This window comes from Podarcis raffonei, chromosome 2 (assembly GCF_027172205.1).
Source record: "Podarcis raffonei isolate rPodRaf1 chromosome 2, rPodRaf1.pri, whole genome shotgun sequence".
In the NCBI taxonomy this organism is placed as follows: Eukaryota; Metazoa; Chordata; class Lepidosauria; order Squamata; family Lacertidae; genus Podarcis; species Podarcis raffonei.
Window position 1 is genome coordinate 44,657,548 of NC_070603.1, and position 23,389 is coordinate 44,680,936.

Genomic DNA, 23,389 nt, shown 5'->3' on the forward strand with positions numbered 1-23,389 from the left:
CCCAACGGGGACCCCTCAAGGTGCCCCTATTTGATGTAAGTCATAGGGCTCCCCCTATTCATGATTTACCCTTAGGTGGACTCACTGCAGACACTCCCTGCAGATGGGTCGGCTTCACCCAATTCCTAAGCAAAACCGCTCACATCTGTAACCAATAAAGTTGTGGCCTATTTGAACCCATAAACCTAAATACTTGTGTCCATGTGATTATTAGCCAATAGGGAACTGCGGGTCATGGGGCCTTGGCACACAAACCCAGTGTTTGTAAGCACAATGACCGCTGGAGCTGCTGTACAATCCAGTTCCTGCAGCAAGCTATCTATATTATTTCCCCTATTATTTCTACTGCTTACCCCAGAACAAGCCCTTAACTGGTAGGCTCAGGGAGGGTTCTGCTTTTCAGAGGGGGAGGATCGTTTGGAAGTGGCTCTCCCGCCCCCCTGCAGTGGCTAATGCCATAATAAGCCTATGTCTGAATACCTATCATCCTGCGAAAGAATAATAGATTAGAGTTGGAAGGGACCATGAGGATCATCTAGACCAACCCCTTGTAAGAAGAGAGGTGGAAGTAGATAAAAGGGGAAAGGGGACTGGGGAACTAATAGCTCTGTTGCAAGAACAGAATGAAGAGGTTAGCTTTTAAGATGGAACCAGAACATGCAGTTTATGTTCTTGTCAGATTTTGTAGATGAGAAGGCCTGGCTAGAAAAAGTAAGCTATGAGAGGTTCCTTTTAAATCCGGTTTTGAAGCTGGAGGCATATGCTAGAGCGAATGAGATGGAAATATATGAGAACTGGGATTCTTGAAGTCAGTGCTGGCCAGCTCTGGTATGAGAGCAAGATCTGGGAGTAGAGAGTGGGGAATGTGGTGGCTTGGAATCCAGGTTTCCTGAGATTTGCTCCTCACAGGGGTCTTTTCGACCTTGCCTTTGCTGCATGGGAGCCAGTCATTTCGGTGGTGTCCCTGCTGTGCTATTCTAGTCACATTGGAAGATCTAGATCAGTGATGGCCAAACTTGGCCCTCCAGCTGTTTTGGGATTACAATTCCCATCATCCCTGACCACTGGACCTGTTAGCTAGGGATGATGGGAGTTGTAGTCCCAAAACAGCTGGAGGGCCAAGTTTGGCCATCACTGATCTAGATTAAACATGAGTCCTTCCCACACCAGTGTTGCTTTTCTGTGGTTATGGGCTTCTTCCCTGTGGCCATGCTTTCACTGTTACCAGATTAGCTTATAAAAGGAGAACACAATGGAGTGGCTCCTATCCTGCTATAGTAACCTCAGAAAGACAGGAATATGACAAACTCACCACCGAAATTCATTTGTAAAAAATAAAGGCAACCAGAATTTCATCATTCGTCCTGGTTTTTGCTGTTGATTTTCAACATCTATTAGTAACAATTGCTTATCCAACTTTGCAGGCTTTTATAAACCACAGTCGGCTGGGTTTGTTTTGGATTTTAAAATACTGTTTAGGAATAAATAATCTTGTTACATTACCTGGACTGTGTGAGCCAGATGATCTCTAGGGAATCTTTGTGTCCTGATGGTTCCAAGTATTATGTGCATTCTCTGAGCGCTGCAGATGAGACCTGCTCCCTGCTGAGTGGTCTTGGTACCTAGGCGAGGAAAGAAAGGCAGCTGGGCTGTGTGGGGGAAGGTGTGGGCTACTGGGAGGCAGGCAATTCCATGGAACTCTTTGGCTTTTGGTAGGCCAGGAAGATAGAGGTTTTGAGAAAAGATTTGTTTTGCCTGCTGGAGAGGCGATTTGCTTGATGAATAGCAGTGAAGCATCTGTGCGAAGCTTAGGAAGCAGTGCTGTAGTGGCATAAAAAGATGGCTGTGAAAAAAGAACACAAAGAGAACTAAAGCAGATGAGCTTGTTGCACAGAGCAGAGAGAGCAAAAGGAGGATGAAATGGCAAGAAGGAAGAAATATGGTCTGGGCCAGGGTGATGGAGAGCTTTAAAACTGGCCTCCTTACACAGAGCCAAAGGAAGTTCAGAAGGAGACGGCAGAAAATATTCCTCAGAAGCTATGGGATGTAACAGCCTTGCATAGCGTTCAATTTATCACCCAAAACAAGCTGGCCACCCTGTCATTCAGTGCAGAGAATTTGTTTTTGCCCTATTCTAACTAGGAAAGGATCTTGCAACAAACATTCCATTGAATGTCGCCAGGGATGAAAAATGGATAGCAGCATGTGCACACACATAAGCCTAAATCTTTCTGCATTGGCTGTTTTTCCTAAATGGAGAAGATTTGGTGGCTGGCTGGAGGGGGGGGGGAGCTGGTCATTGATTAGGAAAACATGAATGCAGGAAGCGGCATCTGATCCCTTGGCGCCACATGCCAGCTGCTTAGGAGAAAAAAGGAATAGTTAATTAATTAACACTTGGGAAATCAGATCAACGCCACCCCAATATTTCTGCAAATTCAAATGGATTTTTTTAATCATTACCTTACATAATATAAATTAATTTTGACTCAGTTTTCAGTTGTCAAGAAGGGATGGGGTGTCCCCCCCCCAATTTTCAGAAACTGGGATACACCTCTTTTTCAAGAGTTATTGGGCAAATATTAAGGGATTTGCTAGAAAAGGAGTTCCGTTCCATGTGAATTTTAGAATAAGGGGCATCAGGTACATTTTACACAATTGTACAATAAAGGACAAACCCCCCCCCTTTTAAAAGCTCTATTAAAAATGTAGAGTAGAACCAAGATGGCATTAACAGGGCATTAAAAGCAAGTAATTTGAAACATGGAAAATGTGGTAATTAGTTGGTCATTTCTAAGACCTATAGAGGAAATGGAAACTTCCTATCAAGAGGAGAAACCTAGAAGAGATCTTGGGGTTTTTTTTTTAATCATGATACCCTCGCCCCTCCACTAGCTCTTAGTGGATGGACAACTGTTCTGTTGTTACAATTTGCAGCACCAACCAGTTTAACATACAGTTATGAAACTGAGAATTCTCCTGGTCAGTGATAGCTGACCAAGAGGAAGGCTTAAGTAGGGCAGTCTGCAGCATTGCAGTTGTGTGCTGATCAACAAGTTGTTAATAATGTTAAGTCAGGCTGGAGGCAGCTGTCATATAAACTCAGATGCGACTACCCATGGCTCCTCAAGCCACCTGGTGCTGCTGGGTCCTAATGCTACAGCACAGCCTCTGGCCATCTGCAGTAGTGGTGCTTCAAAAGTTTAGGCCAGCAGATTGCTCTGCCTGCAAATGGTACTGGTAGTACAGGATGTGAGGTTCATGGGCTTTGACTTCAAGATCCCCAGGGATTTACGGTATGTTTCTGTGTGCACTGGAGGTGGTTGTACCCAGCTAACTCAAAGGAATTGGAACTAGGTGGCCTACCTCAAAAGGTTATTCTTCTGTATACATGAACCCTGTTGTCCACAGTGGTTTAAACCAGGTTTCTGTTCTTCGATGGAAGAGACTTCTGTACACCTAGGCTTAAGGGTTATGTAAGCATATTTAAGAGACCACTGGGTCACAGGTTGCTCAGCTACCAGACTGGTTGTGGGGAAACTTAGAAGCTTATCTGGGTATAACCTCTGTGCCAGTCTGTTTTTATTTCTTATCTTTTACTTCTGAGCTTCTTGTACCTATCCACATTCTTCTTCAGCCTGCTGGACTCAACAACCCTCCTTCCTCCATGAGTTGGCCTTAGCTCTTTCTGCCCCTACCTGAATAATGCCTTTTGACATCTTACCAGAGCTCTGCTTCCACCCCCCTTATCACAACCCTGGTCCTTGTGAACAGTGAGACTGAGGAAAATGAGGCCTAATGCTTCTCTTCCCCCACCCCCAATCTTTTAGTGGCAGAGCACTGTGGGTTTCTTGTCACAACACTGTAGCAGTGCATGGCCTCTGGTTAATCCCAGCGGCAGTGACTGTGTAGCTCTCCCCAGGGTCATGCTGTAAACGAGGAGCTTTGATCTCAGTTGGACTCCTCTGAGCTGAATATTTCATCATGGAGGAATCTAGGCTGCAGCTCATGTGATGGTGAAATTAATGAGAGGAGGAGAGACTTGTAGGTGGCACGCGTGAACAGCAGGAGCTGCTTCCTCAGCTAAGCTTCCCTTCTCTTTGTGGTTTCCTCTGCCATCTTTCACCCATCTTTCTCTTCGTAGCTCAGTTCTTATTTCCCTTTTTTCTCCTCCTCCTCTTCTTCTATTCCCCCACATTTGTCTTCTTTTCCATTCCCATCTTCTCCTCTGGGGAAATGAGCCATTTTACTACATGAGCCAGCTGTTACCTCTCTGTCCTCATGGGCCCATGTCCTCTACAGGCTGTGAGATGTAGTGTCAATCCTCTCAAAGTATTTCCTGGATAGAGAGAGAGAGACAAACAGAGCGAGAGAGAAAAGAGAGAAAGAGAAATGTCCTCTACCCTAATCCTTCCTTCTGTGCCTCTTGGGACCCAGCGCAACCTGTGGTTCAGTCATGTTCAGGGCTATTTTCTGTTGAGAATCTTTCACATTTCCCAAGGAAGGACAACCTATATTACTACTCTGCAGTAATCTCTTTGTTGCACATGAAATGGGATCAGACCTGCTTGCGGGTTTCAAAGATGACATGCAAGATGATAGCAGGTAATGACCAAGGGTGTTGGGATGAAAAACCCAAGCTTTACAGTCCCGGAATAGCACAATGCAATGTGAAGCTTTCTTCCCTCTGGACACAAGAACTGATGCCCTGACCCCAGAGTTTTCTCTTGCACTCAGGGTGCCTTGGTTGTTTTCAAAAGTGTAGTTTAACTTGACTTTTGCATTTCCTGCATCTGAGCATTTTACGTAAAACTTAACACGGGACAAGTCTTTTAAATGTTTTTCTTCCACTTTCAATTCAACATTCAAAATGGTCACAGGTGGCACCACTCTTGACCAAAAATCGTTCTTGAGCATCCCTTAAGGATATGCTGGATTTTAACAGCAATATGGCATAAGAAAGTAGCTGCTGTCCTTTCTTATCCTGAGAGGGGCAGCTAGAGAATATGGAAGAAGAGGGCCACCAGATAGAGAAACCAAGGTGCAACACGAAGGTTGTTGTTTAGGGCACCCCATGCTTAATCTGGGAAGCAGGGACTCCAGGGGGCTCGGAGAGTAACATTCCGCTTTCTTCTGACAAGTGCTCTGCTGTTTGGAGCTGTGCTGCTGTAATCATTGCTGAGCCAGCCTTCTGCCCGGAGCCATACAATTGCAGTAATGCCTTGGCTGGAACAGCCTGTCTGCCATGTTCCCAATCCTGCTTGCTCATGTGCTGAATAATGTGTGTGAAGAGCTGGCTGCCCCTCTGGTTTTGCTTGGCCAGAAAGGCTCAAAACTGCAGGATCAGAGTGAAGCAAGAAATTACTTTTTGGGTGGTTCTCTTCGTATGTGTGTGCAAAAATGTCCCGGTTATGAACAGACTTGTGATAAACAGTCCCAGGGAAGGTATGCTATGCCACAGTAGCATATAGGGATTATATATGCTATATATGCCTCACATATAGGGATTAGGAAAAGGGTTTTAGAGGCATTACTGCCAGCATCTCGATCTCAGGTGACCTGCTCACCACCTGAGCTTTGGGAGCCACCGCATGCTAAGAGACGGAGCATGTGCTGGGTTGCAGGGGTTGAGCAATTTGTTTCCCATTTGCTTTACCCATACCCACTCGCCCCATCTTTCCCACTGCCAAACTTCCTAGCTTCAGAGTGAGTAGGGCTTCCATTGCTGTGGAAGGTTATGATGGGTGGAGGAAAGCAGAAGTGCTGCTTTCTTTTTACTCAGTATCTGCCTAAAAGCCTGTGGCAAGGCCTAGTCACTTTGCAGAACTGGTGTTTTCCATTTTGTAAGGGTAGCCTCATAAGCAACTAAGCCATTTTCTGCCTCAAGTGAGGACTACTGAGATCTGCCTTTGATGTTGAGAAGTAAAGGGAGGGAGTGTGGACTGAATAGATGGGGAAAGCAGCAGCCCTGTTGGGGAAAATCAGAGGCATGTGGTATGGTGAAATTCCTAGGCTGTGTTGCTACTTGAGCTTTTATTGATTTTATGGCTGGGCCCTGTATATAATTTTATCTGATGCTGTTTTTACTGCATGTTATTTATTCTAATGTTGCATTGCTTTTAGTATTTTTATTGCAAGCCATCTTCTGAGGGCTTGCCCTCAAATGATGGGGTGGAAATGAGAAAACAGAGGGTGTGTGGTCTGGTCTAGATAAGATGGTGCTAAGCCCTGTTGCCTTGAAAAGCAAGGTTGGCATGGACAATGCTATAGCCAGGTTGTCTGGCTTCCATGTGATCAAGATGTGGATTGTTTCTTTTCTAAAAGTCAGTAGGGCTGCTCTGTCCTTTTAGGAAGGTTGACATACACATGTGTAGGGTTTATGGAAACAGATAGCCCCTAAAAAGTGCTCCTGTTTTTGAAGCCTCTAGTGCAGATCACAGAACCACCACATTCTTGGCTGCTGTCCCCCCCTGAAAGCGGTTCTTGTGCAGGAAACTGAACCCCTGCCCAATTGCTGTCAGGGGGCCTAAAACTTCCATTTCAGCAGGATCTGTGCAGAGAGAGGAAAAGGGAAGATGTGGCGCTAGCACTGCACATTTCAGCTCTCTGCTTTCCTCTGTGAATGGTGGGAGGGGGAAAGAGGGAAGACAGTAGCGAAGAACTATTAGTTGAGGCTTCAGATGGGAAACAGGCTTGTGGTTAGTGTGAAGGTCCATGTTTTGAAACTCACTTGGCTTTAGTCAGACTTATACCCCAACATTGTTCCAGAGCGGGACAAATAATCATTGGTCTACCAGCAGTAATAACAATACATTCTACAGAGGAAGTCTATTATGAAACCGCAGTAATGGAATAGCCCATTGTCTGTGGTTTCTTTTCCAGCTTCCAGCAACCTTGGGTTTTAAAGGCAGTCTGAACTGAATGATGCTTCCTCTGAATTACTTCTCCAACGGCTACTGGTATTCCTACTCCCCATACTTTTGTGTAGAACAGATGACAAAAATGTTTTGGGTCCTGTGAGCACTTTTGCTAACCAGATAAACTTTTGTGGGTAGCACACACACTCCACAACCAAGTCCACTTTGGAACCTATTATGTTGGCTGCAACAGAATGCTTCTTTAAAGCCTCGTTTTAGTGGGGTAGAAATATACACGTATGAATTAAGCTGCATCCTAGGAGCCTGCTGCCCATTTCAGTGGTAGCTGATTTAATCCTCATTTTATGTTTTACGTGGAGTCTGCGGCCCAAGCATGCCAGTGATAAATAATGTATTCCCATTTCTGGCTTCTCGTTCCCCATTTTTTGAAACTCATCCAAATCCCACAGAGGATGAGATGTGCCTGAGTTTTGAACTGGCTGTCTATGTGCTTCCAGGCTCGGTTCAAGGTTTTGATGTTGATGTGTAAGCCCTAACAAAAGAGAAAGATTGAATTCCAGTGGCTTGAAGAATCACCTCTCTGTGTATCATCTTTTGTCCTGGGCTTTGAGATCTGCAGAGGAGACGCTGCTCATGGTCCCGCCTATGTCTCAGGACAGGGCACCACACCACACAAGGGACAGGAGTCCCCCTGACCCTTGAGCTCCTCTTGGCACTTTTCATTCTGAGCTCCCATCAGCAGTTAAAAATGTGTCTCTTCACGTTGGAACATACTGGTATGCATTGTTTTCGCGGGATTTTATGCTTTTTGCAAATTTCGTTGTACACCGTCCTGATATTTTATATATGGAGCAGTCTATAATTTATTTATTTATTGTAACTGAATATGTTGGTCTGCACCTTAGACTGTGCCCTAGAATGCAGCTGCGTTGTGATTTTTGAACCAAATCATGCTTTGCCTTCAATATGGTTGTAGTTTACTGATGTATTTTGAGGTTTTGTTTCATGTTTTAATGTTATGTGTATTGTAAACTGCCCTGTGGTTTTTAATGAAGGGTGGTCTAAAAATAAAGAAATAATAATAGTGTAGGAATTGACTTGCTGGATCAAACTAAAGGCCCATGTCATAAGTAATCCAGCATTCTGTTTCCATCACTGCCCAAACAAGCATTGTGTCCCACCCATTGCCCGACAGCATGTAGTGTTTGCAAATCTGCTGCCTCTGAATGTGGAGGCTCTTTTTAGACATCATGGCTAATAGCCGCTGATAGACACATCTCCATGAATTTGTCAGATTCGCCTTCAGCATCTTCCTTGTGCCACTTGGTTTGTGCCAACTGGGATCCAGAGCCTATTTGCTCATGTAACAATGTGACCCTCTTCTCCATAGTCTTTTAAAGACATGGGCTCAGACTGAGCAGCATTTCAGAGACAGGGGAGGGGGGAGAAGGAGAGAGGGAGAGGGAGCTGTTTTGCAGCGAGATGCTGTAGGGTCCTGCTATATTGATTAAGCTCCTGGGACCGCTGCCAGTTGCCTCTAGGATTAAATCGATACAGTTTGCAAAAGGAAAAGCTTCTCCTTGCTGGAGACATAAAATATTGGAGTTTATTTTTTAAATGATAAAACTTACAGGCAGGGTGAATGTTCCCACTACTCTGCCAGGGATGAAGGATAATTGGGGCTTTGAGAAAGGGGAATGGGGTGCCTCAGCAAAGTGACTATAACGTTAAGTGCCTCAAAGGGTTAAATAGCCAGGTTGCAGAGCTACAGGGCACACACAGGAAGCGAGTCTAATTTCAGTCTGAATAATAGCTATATTGGCATGCCAAGAATGATATACAAGTGTTGCCCATTATATGGGAAGGACAGATTTCTAAGGTATCTTGTCAGACTGGTGATAATAAAATTATTCTGTGCCAGCATCTGCAACAGTACAACTTGCTGCTAACTTCGATCTCTTCCTCCCAGTGAACTGAATATTGTTGAATTAGCTTTTGTTCCTGCTGCTTGAGCATCTTTTTGGAATTTGTTTTGTTTTACTGGTCTTAGGGGAACTTAACTTAGGTAATGATGATGTATATGCATGGTATCTGTTGCAACTCAAACTGTGGGCCAATTTACATGGTACTTTGCCACTGAGGATTTGCAGAAGCAGAAGTCTTGGGGGCGGGGATGTGAAGTGTTAATACATAGATCATCATGTGTATTCTACAGTACATTGATACACTCCTGGGTGGGATTTCTGCGGCATTTTGCAGGGTTTCCCTTTCCTTTTCTGAATATGCAAAGCCATGAGTTGATTTCAAATCTAGAACAAAGTGATATGTGAATTAGCTCTAATATTGTGATCTTGTGCTTTGCAATCGCATGAGAGCCTCACAGAAAGAGTGTGTGATCTTCTGTCTAATGTAACAACAGAAATGTGCAGGTTCTTTGCTCAGTGGTGCCATTTGCATTTGTTGCCTATGTATCTAGGGAATTCACAGCTGCAAAAATTCCATTACAGTTCCAGCTGGGAAATATGGGGTAATGGTACCTTCGCATATAGTACACATGTGTATTAGAATGACATGCTGGCATTCTTAAGCTTGTTCTTTAAAAGTGTATCCAGGGTTCTGCCCTCTTTGACTTTCCTAGTTGTGCACACACCACTGAATGCCATTGGATTGCTGTAATTATATAATTTATATAACTGCTGTAATTATATAATTAACATTTATTTATCCATTGAGTGGGCTCAGAGTTCACATGCAGTCTTTTAGTACTCCGTACAACAACTCAGTAAGGTAGGCCAATGTTATTATGTATGCTGGAGGGGGCATTGAAAAATAGCCTCTTGCCTGCAGCCCCTTTGTGAATTTATGGCTGCAGTGAGATTTGAGCTAAGAACTTCATAGTTGACAGCTCATACTCTTAGCACTCCATCCATCAGCACAGAGATGCAGTCAGCCTGACCTAGTAAATTGTATTTTTTTAAAAAAAAACTTGTACATGGGAGGTATGGATTTAAATCTCAGATCAATATGGCTTGGAGATGAATCAGATAAGACCAAAGCATTGTTTGCTAAAAGAGCTATATAAATGATTAATAATAACTTCCCAATGGTGATAAATTAAATCAAAATATTTGCCATTTGTGTGCTGGAATAGTTTGTTGCGAATTGCAACATGCAAACAAGACAGGGCCCTATTTGCAGACTTTTAACCCATAGTGGGGGGGTTTTTCATTGTGAGGAGGGGTCCTTATATATCTGCTCACCAACATGGGTCCTCAGATCTGTCTTCTGCCCAGCCATTTTTTCTCTAGCTGTAACTGAGGCTCTTTTTCTGCAATGTAGCTCCCAGCCCAGAGTCAAGTTTCATCCTGGTGGTTTGGCCTACAAACGCTCCCATGCAAAGCTAAGAGAGACGATGCAAACTCTTTCTTGCAAGGTCGCAGTTTGAGCGGAGGTGACTGCCTTGGTGAGGAGCTGGCCAGCGTGCTGAAAATAGGTTCGGCACCAAGCAACTGCCCTTGCTACACAGCCATTTCTCGACTCTGCTGCCTGTGGGAACAGAGACTAGGCTGCTGCTATTGCTTCCTTTCCTTTCTTTTCTTGCTTGGCCAGGAATGGTTTTTTTCCTCCACAAGTAGAAAAAGAAAGAAGCAGGTGTTTTTTATGAATTGGTCCCACCCTGCTCTAATGAACAGCCTTGCTGCTTTCTGGACCTGGGCACAAAAACTCCCTATTGTAATCCAGTTAGGGCAGGCCTACTCTACAGTTTCTTGCACACCCAATTTAGTGGTTTAGTGTTGAAACATAAATGTGGGGGGGGGGGAGATTGCTAAAAAGCAAGTCTGCCATGGCATGGTAAAACACTGTGCCAGCGTCAATTAATAGGCCACAGAGATGGCACTACCTATGCTGATGGTTTCTATATAATGTCCTCTAGCAAAGCTAGTTTATCTGTGTCCATAGATTGGATGGTTGATTCAGAGGCTATCTTTTACTCCTAGGGCACTTTTACACACAAAAGACAACTGGTTTGCCTCAACAGCATGCAGTTGTGGCTCCGTGGCAAGTGTGCCACTGTTCATATTTGCAAGCACAAGTTTGCTGCATTAAAGATTTCCATATTAGACATATATCTAGAAACATGATGTGTAAAGGATTCAGGCCTAGAGGCATGGTGTTCCTCCAAGATGGACGTCCTGGTTATTTCTCTGTCATAATTCAAATAAAATTAATCCCTTTGTGTCAAAAGGTTAGGTACAGATAGTTTACTGCATGTGTTTATGTGTAGGTGTGGGTGTTTCGGTTGAAGTGACTGAGGAAGCTAAGGGTGGTGGTTGTTTTTGCAAGATGCAGGATTGTTTATACACAGAGTTTCAGAGCTTGAAGGAAAAGGCTCCAGAGTTCTGTACCCAGTTTGGCAAGGGAGCGGGAAGTAATCATTTATTGGCATCAGATCCTGGGGAAGGGAAGAGTGGCAATGGCCCATTGCCTTCTCACTTTTGGAGAACCCTTTCTAAATCACACACTTAGAAACAAAAGATGCTTTTGTCAGTGTCCTGACCTGCTAGTTTTCCATGTGGAAGACACAGTTTTGTGTGGTGAAACATTCAGTTGTGTGAACCCCCCACCTCCAGACTCTGAAGTGAACAGCCCAGGCATAGTTTCTGTTCACATTAGTGGCTTGAAATGCAGCGAGATCTTCCGCCACCCCAGCTGCAGTTCAGGCTGCATTTGCACAGTGATGTTCATATCTGAGAGGGGTTGTGGATGTTGCCACCTGATGTGCATGGCATTTTGGGTTTCCTTGCCCCTGCAAAACTCACAAACCTACAACTTATTCCTTATGCCAGTGTGTGCCGTTGCACCCTGGGGTGCCTTGAATGATGGTCAGGGTTGCCGCAGGGGTGGCCTCCATCCCTCTTTCCTTCCATCTCTCCTCTGCCTCCCAAAGGCTTGCTCAGCTGTTTGTTGCAGCAGCCCTGGCTACAAGCTACCCAGGCAAATGGTGCCTCTAGGGCTGGCCAGGGGGTGCTGGTTGCCAGGAGCTGAGGTGGCTCAGAGACCAGGGGTGGCTGTGGCGATACCTGGAGGACTCCCAAGGAGAGGGGAGAGAAGAAGAGGCTGAAGGAACCCTCCACAAGGGAGGGGTGAGGGGCTGCCAGCTCTGCAGGCAAGGGGTGACATATCTGGGCTCCTGAGTCCCACAGGGGTGCCACAGAAAGAATGTAGTTGGTCAAGGGAGCCTTAGACTCAAAAAGGTTGGAAACCTCTGCTTTTATGCTATCACTTGTGCATTTGCAACAGCTGTTAGATTGTGTTCACACTTCCATTTACTCCTCATCTACTGCTCTATTCAGATTGAAGCAGGTTTAAGGGAGGGACACAGAAATATATTGTCAAGAAACTATAGGATCGAGATAGAGTGTGGCTCACATCTTATGAATGTGGCTTCAAAAATGAGCACTGGGCATGCACTGGATGCAGAGTAAGCAGTAATGTGAACATCCCCAGACTTACCATATTTGAGAACTAGAAATATGTGTGAGAAGCAGAGGAGGATGCCTGGAATTTCAAGAGTGAACTGAAGAAAAAAGAGTGGGGACATAAAAGCGAAGTATATTGATGAGCATATTATGTGAATTAGTTCAGGATTGGACTTTGGTAATATGGCACCCTGAGCTAGGGACAAAATTTGGCACCCCCACCTAAATATTTCTTATTTTCACAATAATTCCTTTTGGTATAGTTGCTTTTTTTAAAACAGATCTTCTCAGTAGGCACCTGTATCAATATACAGTGGTACCTTGGGTTAAGAATTTAATTCGTTCTGGACGTCTGCTCTTAACCTGAAACTGTTCTTAACCTGAGGTACCACTTTAGCTAATGGGGCCTCCTGCTGCTGCTGCGCCGCCGGAGCACGATTTCTGTTCTCATCCTGAAGCAAAGTTCTTAACCCGAGGTACTACTTCCGGGTTAGCGGAGTCTGTAACCTAAAGCGTCTGTAACCCAAGGTACCACTGTAGTGGTAGTTGTTGTTGTTTGCACTCGCTTGGCTTGCCATAAATCCAGGGCAGATTAGTTACCACCTAGCACACTTCAATGATCATGCCCAAATGTAGGAAAGGATGGATTCCTCCCTCCCTTTTATTTCAGTGTACAGTGGTACCTCGGGTTACATACACTTCAGGTTACAGACTCTGCTAACCCAGAAATATTACTTCGGGTTAAGAACTTTGCTTCAGGATGAGAACAGAAATCGTGCTGCGGCGGCACAGCAGGAGGCCCCATTAGCTAAAGTGGTGCTTCAGGTTAAGCACAGTTTCAGGTTAAGAACGGACCTCCAAAATGAATTCAGTTCTTAACCCGAGGTACCACTGTATAGCCAAGTGTGTCATCAACATCAGTACAAAACTGGGTGGGATTTATTCCTTAATTTTAAAAGAGGGGGCGGTGGTGGTGATCTTATAAATGCAGACCTGGAACATATGGTCGTTGGATGGCCATAGGAAGGAAACTGCATCTTGTGTACTTGGGCAAGAACCCAAGCTATCCACCCCCTCCCCCTCGCCCTTTTTGAGCCTGGCTCTGGATCATGGAGTCGCCCTCGGGACTCAGAAACCACGGAGCCTGGCTTGGCGCGCCTGCGAGCTCGCGAAGCTGAGCTGCCTTTTTCCAGAGGCCTCCTCCTCGCCCTCTTTTTCCGCTCAAGGAGCTGGCTGGTGTTCTCGCCTCGCCTTCCCCTCGCGTCCCCGGCTCACTCTCCCTCCTCCCCCCGCATCTCTCTCCTCCACCGGATCCGCTGATTCAGGCATCTTTCCGCCCAAGCCAATCAATGGGCAGGAAGGGCCTGCAGCGGGCTCCGTGGCTCAGCAGCTGACGGTGCTGTGCTGCTGCGAGGCAGGCGGCGCGCACTGCGGTCTCAGATCCTCCTGCCCACCTACCCACCCCAAGAACTGGGCCGGTCCCAGCGGCACGTTTCAGCGCCTGCCTCCGCTGCTCCACTTTTTAAAGCAAGCTTGTTCGCTGGCTGCTGCGAGCTGCGAGCTCTTTTCCTTTTGACCCTTTCAGCGCCGAGTCGTAGTGATCCAGCAGTGAGAGAGAAGGGGGGAGGCGCATTGGTTTGCAGGAGCAAAGCAAGGAGCACGGGGGGGGGCAGACATCAGGGGCTTGAACTCCGACTGGAGGACGAGAAGGGAGGCAGTCTCTGTCCGGAGCATAAGCAGAGGTTTCAGTTCCTTGCTCAAGTACGGGGATATGTTCAAGAAAGGGCTCAGATGCATGCAGATCTGTTTGCATTCCAGCCCCTTGCTATGGAAGCTGTGCCTTGTATGTGTAGCAGCTGGTTCTGGTGTCTCTTGAAAGTTGGGATCTCTATACAAAGGGTGCTTCCGGATGACCTGTTTGTTGAGAATTCATCCTGATTTGCTCATTTGCAGGGAGATTAGGCAGCACTGGCTATTTAATAAACATTCTTTCTGATTTGTTTCTGGGGAGGTTAGATGATGTTGAATCACACCAAGGGGTAGCCCACACATTCCTTTATATTTTCCTGTTTCTTTCTTTTTAAAACAACTATAATTACGCAGCCTGAATTTACCAGTATGTGGTCGAATCGCATAAAAAATAGGAATGGTCTAGATGACCCCATAATCAGAGGCACTCTTCTCCAAGCAGTGTGTGTGTGTGTAAGCTACACATAGATCTGGCAGGCTGAAGTCCTAGAGCCTAACACCAGTTTCTAGAATAGATATCGTTACAGGTAGGTAGCCGTGTTGGTCTGCCGTAGTCAAAACAAAATTTAAAAATTCCTTCCAGTAGCACCTTAGAGACCAACTAAGTTTGTTATTCGTATGAGCTTTCGTGTGCATGCACACTTCTTCAGATACACTGAAACAGAAGTCACCAGACCCCTATATATAGTGGGGAGGGGTATTACTCAGAAGAGTGGTGGGAGTGGGTGATTGGCTGATAGGGGTGATAAAGCTGTTGATGACTGTTAACAACTGCAATTGGTCTTACAGTTTTGGTTTTTCCTCCATTTCCTCCAATAATTCAAACTTTTGTTTGGATGGCGGCTAACAGATTGAGGTTGAATCCTGACAAGACAGAAGTACTGTTTTTGGGGGACAGGAGGCGGGCAGGTGTGGAGGATTCCCTGGTCCTGAATGGGGTAATTGTGCCCCTGAAGGACCAGGTGCGCAGCCTGGGAGTCATTTTGGACTCACAGCTGTCCATGGAGGCACAGGTCAAATCTGTGTCCAGGGCAGCTGTTTACCAGCTCCATCTGGTACGTAGGCTGAGACCCTATCTGCCTGCGGACTGTCTCGCCAGAGTGGTGCATGCTCTGGTTATCTCCCGCTTGGACTACTGCAATGCACTCTACGTGGGGCTACCTTTGAAGGTGACTCGGAAACTACAACTAATCCAGAATGCGGCAGCTAGACTGGTGACTGGGGGCGGCCGCCGAGACCATATAACACCGGTCTTGAAAGACCTACATTGGCTCCCAGTACGTTTCCGAGCACAATTCAAAGTGTTGGTGCTGACCTTTAAAGCCCTAAACGGCCTCGGTCCAGTATACCTGAAGGAGCGTCTCCACCCCCATCATTCTGCCCGGACGCTGAGGTCCAGCGCCGAGGGCCTTCTGGCGGTTCCCTCATTGCGAGAAGCAAAGCTACAGGGAACCAGGCAGAGGGCCTTCTCAGTAGTGGCGCCCGCCCTGTGGAACGCCCTTCCAGCAGATGTCAAAGCGATAAACAACTACCTGACATTCAGAAGACATCTTAAGGCAGCCCTGTTCAGGGAAGTTTTTAACGTGTGATATTTTACTGTATTTTTGGTTTTTATGGAAGCCGCCCAGAGTGGCTGGGGAGGCCCAGCCAGATGGGCAGGGTATAAATAATAAATTATTATTATTATTATTATTATTATTATTATTATTATTATTTCTTTTGGAATTCACGATAATTTGGTCACTTGATGCAGATTAATCAGCATCTTGGAAAACCTTTCAAAAACACCTTTGGAAAAAAATTAAGAGAGGATTGTCTGAAATACCAAGATCTGGTATTTTAAATCCTAGAAGGGAATGAACTGTGTTAAATTCCAAACTGTTTAGTGTTACGTTGGCCAATGTCGGTTGTTGTTTAAGAATGTGTGAGGTGTGAGGACCATCCATTTAAGCATTTCTAAGTCTGTCAGTAAGATCCTACCCTGTCAAAGACTAAATAAGACCCATAAATAGAACCACACCTTTGTGCTCTTGCGCCCAAGGTCAGCATTCTTTTCAGTAGGTGCTGATTACAAACAATAAGCTGTGCGTGTGTTTACAGATTTGGGAAAGATTTCTTTGGGTGAGGCATTTATTAAGAGCTTTTATTGTGCTTCCTGTTTATATTCCATAATAACCAGAGATTTAGTTGCTCATGCTCCTGAAGAATAATCACTTGTGGTCTGAAACACAAGTGGAACAATTGACTCCTGCTTTCTTTCCCTAATAGATGCTTTTGGCGCAGTGCTGGTAGTGATCAGTTAGCACTTAGTGCAGTTACCTTTCCCATCATTACACCTCCACAAAGGCTCAAGTGGTTCATGCAACACTTCCTATATGACTGGGCTTGTGTGTCAGGTCCTGAGCATCAGGTCTCCATGGAGAAAGATGAGCAGATGCTTCCTGGCAGGTGTGTTTCCAGATTTCCTATAGATTCCCTGCCCTGAAGCTCCCACACGGAGCCTCACCTCAGCAGGTGGAACAGTGGGTGCAAGAATCAACCACTTCACACAGGTAAGCCAATGAGGAGCCTATTGTTGGAGGATTGCTTCCCATCCAGCAAATCTCCACTACCGTGGACATGAACCGTGGACATGAACCGGGAAACTCATGCACACAACAAAAACAAATTCCAGGTAATATATTGCCACAAGCATGGGGAAGAAATGAAAATGGCCACAAGAAAAGGGCCATTCCAGCCACTCACATAGGAATCCACCTTATACCAAGACAAACCATTATTCTGTCTAGCTCAGTACTCAGTACTCAGCCATGTCTCTCTAGGGTTTCAAACGGGGCTCTCCCAACCCTGCATGAAGATGCCAGTGTACTTGGTAGACATGTTTGCTGTGTGTTCACTAGTGTGTCCTGGCTAAGACTATAAAGTCTGTTTTACTATTAAGTAGAGTGAAGCAGCCACATTGGGGGCTGGAGAACAACTACAAGGCATTGGAGGACAGAGCTATGTGTCCTGCAACCTGCCCTGTTTCTCCTAAGTTATCCTTCTGTCCTCAGGTGTGGTGTGAAGGATGCTGTCTCTCTGCAAGTGCTTGAAGGAACCTGTTGAAAGGGTGGTCATCTTGTCCTTCACGTCAGTCAGAAAAATATATTGGGCGAGCCCTGTGAACTAGAGATGCATGCCCAGTGGGCACATGGTGAGCAATGCACAATAGAGCTGTGAATTGGTGCGGCTCGAAGGATGAGTGGATGCTTCTCATTCCATTTTGTTTGTTATTGAGTTCAAATATGCACAGATTAAACATCTGCACACAGCTGGCTCTCAAGAAAATCCTGATCTGTATCTGCAAAAGCTAAGACAGAAGCTCTTTACTCACAGCAAAGGCAGGAGTCTGGGAGTCCTGTTTCCAGCTCTCTTGCTGCAGAGCTCTTGAATGGCACTGGGCCAATGGCTTGGCTCCTCTTTGAAACAGTGACAGCGTCACTGACCCTCCTAATATTCCTCTAAACGATGTTTAAAGAGGGTTCAAGTCAAGTATGAATAATCTAGACTCACAACTGCAAAATTCACACTCCATGTAACTGTGAGGATAGCCAACTGCAAGTCACTGAAGCCCTCTTATCTTCATGGCTTTTAATTGGGAGCTCTTACTTTTGAGATATCTATGCATTTCTTTAATAGATGCTCATAAACACACAGAGCGAGGAGATGGAGCATCAAGGAAATTGTACAGCCAGGCACTCCTGTTCCTATTTAAGTGAATTAGATCCAAACGTAACACCATTACACTTGTACACATGGTTGCTTGACTCATGGAGTAAATTACTCCAGATAATGTGCTTTTTATCATTCAGAATTCAATATATCCCTATCAGCTCTAAATATTGGTATAAATTAATGTTCTGAACACAAAAGCAAGGAGGAGTTTAAAAGGTTACTGCAAGATAAAGTATTATATGAAGAAGCTTGTGTAATGGGTAAATGATAAAACAGGGCATAGTAAGGGACAGACTTGTAGGGCTGCTTTCTTTTTCTAGCCTCTGTTTCTGGCCTCTGTTCTGTTAATGTGAATACACAATGTTAATCTCTGCACGGCCTGCAAGTGGCATTCACTGAAAAACCTTGGCGGATTTTGGAGTAGATGTCAGAATTTTCAGAAAGGACAGCATTGATTGTATTTTGGTGAAGGTGAAGAATTGTCACTGTGCTCTACCCAGGAAGTTGAGATGCTCTAGAAATTATCTCTATTGGCATTAATCAAATGGTGGTGTTGATTTGTAGCTGCACTCAGGAAAATTGCACTGGTGACTAGTCAATATTTGTCCTTTGTTGTATCCAATGATTTCAAACCACCTTATTATTTGTTTATATCCCACTTTCCCCCCTGACAGGGGCTCAAGGAAGTATATTTTTGACCTTAGTGCTTAAATGTGTGTTTTCATTTGAAACATAGAAAGTACAAAGAATGGCATTGACTGGAACACAGATTTTATTCCACTTCGAAGCCATTCTCTCCTGCACATTGCAGGCTAAAGAACATTCTAAACATCCTTCATATATATCTGATTCAAGGTGGGTAGACCACATTTACTTGAGGAGTGGGGCTCTTTGTTTTTCTGAACCTAGAAGATCCAGCCATATGCAAGACTTTCCTTAACTGTGCCTCACTCCTTTTGAATACATGATTTTAGCAACCATCATAGCAAACTGCATTGTTCTTGCTCTGGAGCAGCATCTCCCTGATGGAGACAAGACGCCAATGTCAGAACGACTGGTGAGTAGCAGCCTCTCCCTTTTAAACGTTGTTATGGCAGAGTTACCGGAGCATTATAATAATGTCAAAAATTAGAGTCCTGTGTCAAGTTCCTTCTCCCTTTCCGTAAGGCACAATAAACTTAACCTGTGCCTTGACAGTGTTATGTTTTGCGTTTCCCTGCCAGCATTACCCAGTGATGTGGAGCTAAGGTTGCCAACTCAGAAATTATGGTGCATGGTTGGAATGTAGAAGTGGAGCCAGGGCCTAGGAGGAGTTTCTGCCTCGTCTATTGGGTCCAGGTGTTGGGTGCTGCCTATTTACCTAACACATCCAGCTATTAAACTAAAAACTGTCAGGGGGGTTCCCTTGCCCCTTGCTTATCTGGTATCATGCAAGAGAGTAAGAAAACCAAGCAGACACCCCCCTCCCCCACAACCGGTTGGCAATTCTGTGTGGAATGCTAGTGGGGAAACATACATCATACGGTCAGGTCACAGGGGGCACAGAGGGAGAGACGGGAGCTCCACACTCAATTTCTGTTTTCAGTAGCAGGCTCATGTTCCCTTTAACATTACTTCTGCCCCTAGAATAGTGCCACCATACATTTTCTTTCTTTTCCTGTTTACCGCAGCAGCTGACATGGGAACTAGGGATATTTCTCTGGGTTGAGAGTTCTCTTTCTCAGTATTGCTCAAACCGTCTAAGTCTGGACCCTAACAGATTGACCCAAACAAAGCTTTCACTGGACTTGTTTTCATAAAATATTGTTCATGCATGAGATTGAATGAAAATTGGGAGTGGTGGCTCATTAGCAGCCTCTCCATAATTTGGATTTAAAGTTGGTGTCATACCTAATCCTATGCATATTTTCCTCAGATGCATTGATAAGGTCTTAGTAGCCTGGCTCTTATTGGATACCCTGATAAAAGGCAGCAATGATTTTTGTATTCTAAAAATAATTGGTATTAATAGATATGTTGGGAAAGAGAAAAATGTTCCTATAAAATATTTATACCTTAAATTAAGACCCAAAAGACCAGTTCCCTCCTCACTATGTAGCTCCTTCAGAACTTGTCATTTTATCTTTGAACCCAATCCTGCCTCACATTATTGTAGTGATGATAAAATGGGGAAGAGGACCATATTGGTTTCCCTGAGCTAATTGGAGGAAGAGTGGAATAAAAATTTAACAAATAAAATTTCCCCCTATGAATCTCTCCTTAGGATGACACAGAACCATACTTCATTGGAATATTTTGTTTTGAGGCTGGAATTAAAATTATTGCCTTAGGATTTGCTTTCCATAAAGGCTCCTACCTAAGGAACGGCTGGAATGTGATGGACTTTGTGGTGGTTCTCACAGGGTAAGTAGCTGGTTTTTAAATTGTTATCAGTTCTTGTTTAATTTCAGTCTGGCAGAGGCACTTCTGTCTAGCGGACATTGGACAGTGTCAAGAGTCAAGAAGGGAGTTTGAATTCTCAGATTCTGTTCTCTGACATGCAAGGAGAGGGAAGTCTAGTTAGAACAGGGGAAGGCTTGGCATAAGGTCTTCTGGCTTGGATTCCAGTTTTGAGATGCAAGTTGAATGCTGATTTAGCCATCAGTCCTGTCTCTCTAAATCATGCTACAGCCAAGTTATGCATCTTAAAGAATCTAAGCCTCATAGATATGCTTGTAGTGATATACAATCCTTCTTCTTCTTCTTCTTCTTTTTTTAAAAATGCAGACATTTCATATTGAAAACAATTATTGTAGAGATGGAAGGAATGTGTTGGTAATATCATGAATTCTAGACAATAGGTGCCTTCTGAAGGTGGCTTTTATTTCCTTTATTTATTATTTGTTTGTTCTACACATTTGTAACCCCTGCCTTTCCACTGTTCAATGAAATTTCCTACCAATTCACACTCTGCCCTGCTGAAAATGTGCAGAATCTTTTTTTAAAAAGATAAAAAATATTTTGACTTATCATAGAAAATTGTATATTTGTCCTGCATGCTGTGGGGTGCTTTCAAACTTCCCACCACCACTGCTCTTAAAATGTTGCATATACCTTCACCATTAGAATTCCAAATGGAAAGTTTGGGCCGTTGCTCATCTTTGCCACTAACTTCTGCTGGTTCTCCCTTGTTAGCAGACGTGTAGGCTAATAGAGATACATAATTTTTGGACACCGTCATGTTTTCGGTCACCACAGCTTTAAGGCTGGCCCATGAGCATGAATTTCTGGATCTTTTGTGTAGCAGGTACATCCTGCCTGCGATGCTGTGTGCTCTCATACTTTTCTAGTTTGCAGTGCTTGTTCCCTGCTGCTTCCCAACCTGCTCACAATTCCTCTGATGGGAACAAAAGCTTTTTCCTCCCGAAACAAAGATGTTTATTGGTGGTGGAGTGTTCACAACACCCACAGAGGCTCTCATTTGTTGTGCATTCTTGGATATGAGAAGAGCATCTAGTCAGCAGAGAGAAGTCCATGGAGAGAGTGCTGGGCTATTTGCAGGTTTGCTCCGCCATGCCCTGCAGCTTCTCCCCCCCGTCTCTGATGCTTCAATGTATGTAGCTGATGTGCTTTACTCCTGCAGTTTCAACAGGTGTCTTGTTACGGTGGTTTATATTTCTTTGAGACTGATTGAAGGGGGATTGTAGCACTGATAAAATCCCACCATTTGCCCGGTTTGGTGGCTTCTGTCATCTTTGAACAAAGCATGAAAACTTTCCCTCTCTTTGTCTGATGCCTCTGTTTCAAGGCAGCTTTGAATTTGACAAAGGGAAGCCCAGGTTCAAGTCCCGCCTCATCTATGAAGCTGAGCCACTAACTCACAACCTTGCCTAATTCACAAAGTTGTTGAGAGGATATATATATATGAATGAGAGAGAGAGATCACTTTTTACAAATAAAAGCGCTATAACAAAGAGAAAGGAGAATGCCACAAACCCCTGAGAGCTAACATTCAAGTGAAGCTCCCATTACATGGAATTGCTGTCCTGAGATTGCTTTCTCTCCTTCCTTCTTCGTATTTCCCTAGGAACAGTAATTCATAGAGTACTTGGAAGCAAGGTTTTCAGAAGCCATTTTAGTTTAGAGAGTACCGTATATCTCTAAGAAAAATCTGAAGAAGTCAGTGCTCCTACTTGGACAATGCCACTGCTGTTCTGGTTAACTTGTCTTTTAAGGCACTTTGTTCACTACATCCACTGTTTCTGTTGGCATACCCCTGGGTTCTAGACAGGGCTGGATTTAGGTTTGATGAGACCCTAAGCTACTGAAGGTAATAGGGCCCTTTAAATAGCAGGCAGGACCCATTACATACATCAAAGGAGCCTACACAACACAAAAGACTGTTGCTGTATGTAGGTTTTATTTTATTTGCTTTTTATCTTATATTTTGGAAATGTACATCCAGGTTTTTTTCCTTTAAATTTTTTTGGGGCCCCCAAGAGAGTGGGGCCCTAAGCTATAGCTCGCTTAGCTTATACGTAAATCCGGCACTGGTTCTAGAATTGCAGTGGTTTAAATGGTTTGAAATAAATGCTGATTTATGTGCACCTTTTGGACACCTAAGTATTTCTAGCTTTCTGTGGATTGCACCCACTGAGCCTGTTGTCCAAAGAAAAATTGTCCTTGCATCGTTCCTATGGATTACTCTCTGGTCTGCTTCACACAGGACCTTCTGTCCACAAGGAACACCCTGAACAGTTCCTGGGGATACACATAAGCAGAGGAACATCACTGTAGGCTTCTCAGCAAATAATATAGTAGCAATTCCTGGGATTGGGGCGGGGGGAGTGTTGTTGTGATTCCAGTAACTCATGTTTAGCCGTGCAGTTTGGTTTACAGTGTTGTTTTTCCACAGGGATAGTGCCTGTCAGGGACTGGCAGGACACAGGCAAGTGTGCATCAGGGGAAGGGGGCTGGAGTCTGATTTGTGGGAGAGGGGGCAGTGGTCTGTGGGGACCTGTACCAGCCAGGAGGCAACAATCAGAGGCAGGTGAAGCTTCAGAGCTGGAGGAAGAGGCAGGTGCAGCAAGGTGCTTTCCTCACCCTCCCCTGCACCACCGTCTCCCAGAACCAGAAGAGAATTGAAGCAGGAAAAGCAGAAGCACTTCCATGCGGGTATAGTCTCATCTCCGTGTGTACAGCCCCTTGGGGGAAGGTACATAAACTAGGGGGAGGGGGAGAGGTCCCCAGTTGCTGCAACTACTCCATAGAGTTCAGACCTGGGAATATCTGCCTAGTTGTCAGATTGGTGTGTGTAGGATTCCAGAGCGGTTGAAGTGACTGTGTTATCTGACAACAAAGAGTTAGCTCTCTGCTGTGTGCATTCCTTGGCTGGAAAGTGCCTTTGACAGTGACTTTGTAGTTTGGACTGTTCACACATAGGTGTGAAGCCATGTCAGGCCTCGTCATGTTAGTACTTGGGTTCTTGAGGACACAGTCATCAACTAGAGGGTTTAGGTTTGTTAAGTTCCCTGGGGGTGGCTCTGCTTCCCATATTTTCAAAGCCAGTGTGGCTTCTTCCTGCAGAGG

The 23,389-nt window shown here is 44.8% G+C and overlaps 1 protein-coding gene across 16 annotated transcripts in view; it reads left to right on the top strand.

Annotated features, from left to right (window-relative positions):
- CACNA1A (calcium voltage-gated channel subunit alpha1 A) overlaps positions 1-23,389 on the top strand; it is a 275,590-nt gene that overhangs the window by 78,319 nt on the left and 173,882 nt on the right. For 15 of the 16 annotated variants that reach the window (XR_008328860.1, XM_053376385.1, XM_053376381.1 and 12 more), the window contains exons 4-5: positions 18,772-18,878; positions 20,085-20,224. Coding sequence is in view for 15 of the 16 variants with exons in the window: in XM_053376385.1 (XP_053232360.1) it covers positions 18,772-18,878; positions 20,085-20,224 (247 nt within the window). In the remaining variant the exon portion in view is untranslated. The remainder of the gene's footprint in view (positions 1-18,771; positions 18,879-20,084; positions 20,225-23,389) is intronic. The other variant, XM_053376393.1, reaches the window with a different exon arrangement.